Source organism: Octodon degus, unplaced genomic scaffold (genome assembly GCF_000260255.1).
Source record: "Octodon degus isolate 3935 unplaced genomic scaffold, OctDeg1.0 scaffold00186, whole genome shotgun sequence".
Taxonomy (NCBI): Eukaryota; Metazoa; Chordata; class Mammalia; order Rodentia; family Octodontidae; genus Octodon; species Octodon degus.
This window is the reverse complement of record NW_004524762.1, coordinates 1157620-1162521: the sequence shown is the minus strand read 5'-3', so window position 1 is coordinate 1162521 and position 4902 is coordinate 1157620. Positions and strand designations below refer to the sequence as shown.

The following is a 4902-nucleotide window of genomic DNA, read 5'->3' as shown; positions in this document are numbered from 1 at the left end:
ATTTCTTTCCTATATTGCTTATTTAAGGATTCCATCATTTTTATATTCTGCTCTATTTTTTCATCTGTGTCTTCTTTAGAAGCACTTAGTACTTCTTTCATTATAGCTATCATTTCTGTTTTTACTTAAGAAATTATTTCTGATGTGATTTCCTCTATACCTTTCTGCAGTTGTTTCTTTACTTCAGACACTATTATTTCAGAGATATCAGGTGTGTGATTTCCAATTTCTTCCATGCTAGTGTCTTCTGCATTTGTTCTAGGTGGGCTTGGGGTCTGATAATGTATTTTACTCCTTCTCTTTGTCATTTTTTTTTTTCCATTTGTTAGCATTTTAATAAGCCCCCTGTCCAGAAGCTTCAAGCTACCAGGACACAGGCCCCCCCAACACCCTTAATCTTCTCCTCAGCTCTTCTGCTGAAGAACTTGGCTTTCACGATGACAGGCTGCTTTGGGAGCTTTCCCTTCCCAAGAACTTTGTAGTAGCCCGATCGCACTACATCAATGATGGGAGCTACTCCAGTCTTGTTTTTGGCAGCATTTACTCGTGTCTGCTCACTGACCAATGTCCACAATTTATCAAGGTTGACAGTTGGGCAGAAGCTCTGGTTTCTCTTTAAGTGGTAATGCCTCATACCAACCTTCCCAAAGTAACCTGGGTGATATTTGTCGAAGTTGATCCTGTGATGATGCATGCCACCAGCATTCCCCCGGCCTCCGGGGTGCTTCCGGTGCTTGCCGATGCGGCCATGGCCGTGGCTCACATGGCCCCGAAGCTTCCGGGTCTTCCTTAGTCTGGAGGGCATGTCGGCGGCCGAGACGAAAGCCTCTTTGTCATTTTGTATACCACTGTCTTCTAATGTTTGGTGTAGAGCTTCGATAGAGTTATTATTACCTTAGCACCAGGTCTGGATCTATCAAGTTCAAACTCGTCGAAGTGGGTGTGGCTGGGGTCTGGCTGCTGTGCTCCACTTCTTCCTGCTGAAGCCCTTGGAGCTGAACCCTCTGTGCCACTCTGGCAGGAGGTTCTGATCCTGCATCAGCTGGGTGGGTCTTGCCTCTAAGCTCTCTGCAGGGAGTTCTGCTGCAGGGTTTCATGCTGGGCCTGGGCTCTCGGTCGCATGGGGATTTGGCGGCCCGAACGGTCTCATTCCTGGGCCTGGGTTAAACCTAGAATTTCTATTTTTGCTTTTTTGAGGAAACTTCATACTGATTCCCATAATGATCGTATCAGTTTACATTCCTGATAGCAATGGAGCCTTGCCAGCATTTATTGTCGGTTGATCTCTTGATGACAGCCTTTCTTTCTGGAGATGAATCTCAGTGTTATTTTAATTTGAATTTCTCAAATGCTCAATGATCCTGGACATTTTTTCATGTAATTATTCGCTGTTTGTATTTCTTTATCTGAGAAATGTCTATTCATTTAAGATGCCTAATTTTTTATTAGAATTTTAAATTTGATGTATATTTTTGAGTTATTTTTATATTCTAGATATTGATCCTTTGAACAGTAACTGGCAAAAATTTATTTCCCATTTTGTAGTTTGTCTCTTCACTCTGTTGATGGTTTCCTTTGTTGAGAAAAAGCTTCTCAACTTGATGTGATCCCAGTTTTCAATTTTTGTTATAATTTCTTATTTAACAGGGGTTCTGTTCATAAAGTCCATCTACACCAAATCTTCAAGAGTTTTACACGTTTTGTCTTCCAGAAGATTAAGTCTTTTTTTTTTTTTTTTTTTTTTTTTTTTTTTAGTTAGGGAGCTTTATACTTCTCTTTTTGTAAAAATTAATTAAGTTTATATGTACATTTTAGCTACATAGAATGATCACATTCTTCATGGGGAATTTGTATCTGTACATGATATTATTTGATTCTTTTTTTCCTTCCCGTACCCTCCCCTCATTCAGTCTTTCCCTCCTTATTTTCAGAAGCTTGGTTTCCGTTTTTCTTCTTTTCACTTTTTTCTGTCCCTTTTTATTCTTTCCCTCTCTCCCTCCCTAGTTCCCCTTCCCATTTGGGTATTTCCTTCCAGTTTCACAAAACCTATTATACATTTTAGTCCTTATTTATACTTCCAGTGCCTTACACTACAGAAACAATGTGATATTTACACGTGCATGCTCAATTTATTTTACTCGAGAGTATGGTCTCAAGGTGCATCCATTTACTTAGAAATGTCTCAAGTTTATCCTGTTTATGGCTTATCCATTAATCAACTTGAGGCATCTAGGCTGTTTCAAGATTTAGCTGTTACAAACTGCTTCCATAAACATGGATGGGCATGTGTTCCTGTGGTATGACACTTTTAATTCCTTCAGGGAGATACCAAGAAGGGGAACAGCTCTATTGAACAGAACCTCTAGTTGTAGGTTTTTTGTCAAAGAATCAAAGAATCTCCACACTGATTTCTACAGTGGTTGCACTAGTCTACTGTTCTCCCAACAGTGGAGTGTTTCTTTTCCTCCATAGCCCTGCCAACATTTGTTATTGGTTGATTTATTGGTAATAGCCATCTTTTCTGGAGTGAGATGGAATCTCAGCATTGTTTTTGTTTTGCTTTGTTTTTGTTTTTTGTGGCCAGCTCAGCATACCCTGGGGGCGGGGCTGGTGCGGCATGTGGTGCTGGGGATCAAACTGTGGTCCCAGCACTTGCCTAAGCTTGCTTAAGCAGGTGCTTTAGACCACTGAACTATCTTGCTCACCCACAGCATTGTTTTTATTTATGTTTATCAAATGACAATTTATGTTGAATACTTTTTCATATATTTATTTGTTGTTTCTACGTCTTCATTTGAGAAGTCTCTATTTCAGATACTCATTTTTGGATTGGTTCTGTAATTTCAGGGAGAGTGATTTGTTTTTTAGTTTTTTTTATATATTCTAGATATTAGTCTTTTGTCTGAGGATCAGCTGGCAATTTTTCCCCCACACTGTGGGTTTATCTTACTACTGTGTTGGTAGTTTCTTTTGTTATGTAAAATCTTTTTTTTTTAAATCTCACAAACTATTTATTTATTTATTTATTTATTTATTTATTTATTTTGCAGAACTAGAGATTGAACTCAGGCCCTTGTGCTTGCCAGGGAAGCGCTATTCCACTGAGCCATCTCCCCAGCCCCGTATGCAAAATCTTTTTAAGAAGATGAGATCCCAGTTGTTGTTTGTTAACATTTCCCTTGTAGTCTGGATTTTGTTTGTAAAGTCTTTGCCTACACCAAAAAAATTATCTTTCTTTCAGTAATGCTATTTAGGTCTTTTGTCAAACGTGAGATGAGTATTTCTGGAGTTGTTTTTGCGCCTTCTAACCTGTACAACTGATCCTTCTGTTTTCTTGCTAGTACCATGCTGTTTTTATCACAGTAGCTTTGAAGTGGTCTCGAGTCAGAGATTGTGATGTCCCCTTCCTTGCCTTTGTTGCTCAGATTTTCCTTTACTCTTCTAGGTCTTTTCTGATTCCAAGTAAATTTTAGGATTTTTTTCCTCTAATTTTGTGGGATATGCTGTTGGAATTTTGATCTGAATTACATTAAATCTGAATGACAGTTTTGTAAGTATGACCATTTTTACTATATTCGTTCTTCCTACCCAAGAACAAGGGATATCTTTCCATTTTCTGATATCTTTTTCAATTTCCTTTTTCAGAGTACTATAGAATTCAACAGAGGTCTGTACTTCCTTTATTTTGATTCGTTGGGCTTGGGAGATAGCTCAGCAGAATAAGCACTTGCCTGGCAAGCACAAGGTCCTGAGTTCAATCCCTGGTGCTGTAAAAAAAAAAAAGTTTTAACCAAACAGGACAAACAACTAAACACAGTATACACAGCAGGTAAATACCATGTCAAACATAAGTCAATACATCTGAATTATAACCATCAATGTAAATGGACTCAATTTACTAATTAAAAAAAATAGACTGGCAGAGTGGATTAAGAAGCAAAATCCAACAATATATTGTATAATATTTCATCTATCAATTGACTGGTTTATCTTCAAAGTATTGTCCAACTGGTAATTTTAATAGATTTGTGCCTCAGGAACACAATTGTTTTCATGAATAATAAGTAATGCTTTGTCCTGGCTTTATGGCTTATTGACTTAGAAATAAATTTTCTGCAAGGTTGGAATTCAGTGTAAGTGCTTGCCTGGCAAGCACCGGGCCTGAGTTCAATCCCTGGCACCAAAAAAAAAAAAAAAAAAGAAAGAAAGAAAGAATTCAGTGTAGATGCTGCCAAAGTCCTTATCAGTTTGAATGTGGGAAACTAGGGAAATCATGTACTAAAAAAAAAGGTATTCTATACTATACATCTTAATTTTGGAATACATCTATAAAATGTGTGTATATTATTCTTAAATTCTGTAATTATTTTAAAGAAAAAATCATTTAAATCACATTCCCCTTGTTAAATGATAAATTCTCTTCTACTTCTAGAGAAGTACCTAAGAAAACTAACAAAACTTATTGGTAAATATTACTTTTTGTGTTATGTTCTAGATGTTTCTTTAAAATAGGTATTTAATTGATAGATCTTCATTTGGACTCTGATCTGCTTGATTTTAATTTTTTTTCTTTTTTATGCATTAATGTTTAGGTTTGGATTTTGGTTATGTAGATTTTACTGTTTTCAGTGTGAAAATATGTGCTCTTGTATTTATCATTCTTTTGTTTTCAACACTGCTGTGGTCTGAAATTTCACACTTATTATTATTTGTTAAATCCCAAAGTTCTCTGAGGAGGTTTCAGGCCACTGCTCTTGATCCTTCATTTTGAATTTTAATTCAATGAGACTTTTTGCTGTGTGTAAGTGTGACATGCACAACAATCTTTACTGCTCCGTATGTCGTCAATTGTATGAAAGTTATGAGCATAGTATATTTTTATTTTATTTTAAATAAAAAATA

The 4902-nt window shown here is 36.6% G+C and overlaps 1 protein-coding gene across 1 annotated transcript; it reads right to left on the bottom strand.

Annotated features, from left to right (window-relative positions):
- Positions 1-323: 323 nt before the first annotated feature.
- On the bottom strand, positions 324-810 carry LOC101584118 (60S ribosomal protein L27a). The gene has a single exon (XM_004643919.3). The coding sequence runs from the start codon at positions 803-805 to the stop codon at positions 359-361; it is 447 nt and encodes a 148-aa protein (XP_004643976.1). The 5' UTR covers positions 806-810; the 3' UTR covers positions 324-358.
- Between the last annotated feature and the right edge of the window lie 4092 nt (positions 811-4902).

Coding starts and splice junctions, on each gene's coding strand:
- LOC101584118 (XM_004643919.3), bottom strand. CDS start 805: ATGCCCTCCAGACTAAGGAAGACCCGGAAGCTTCGGGGCCATGTGAGC.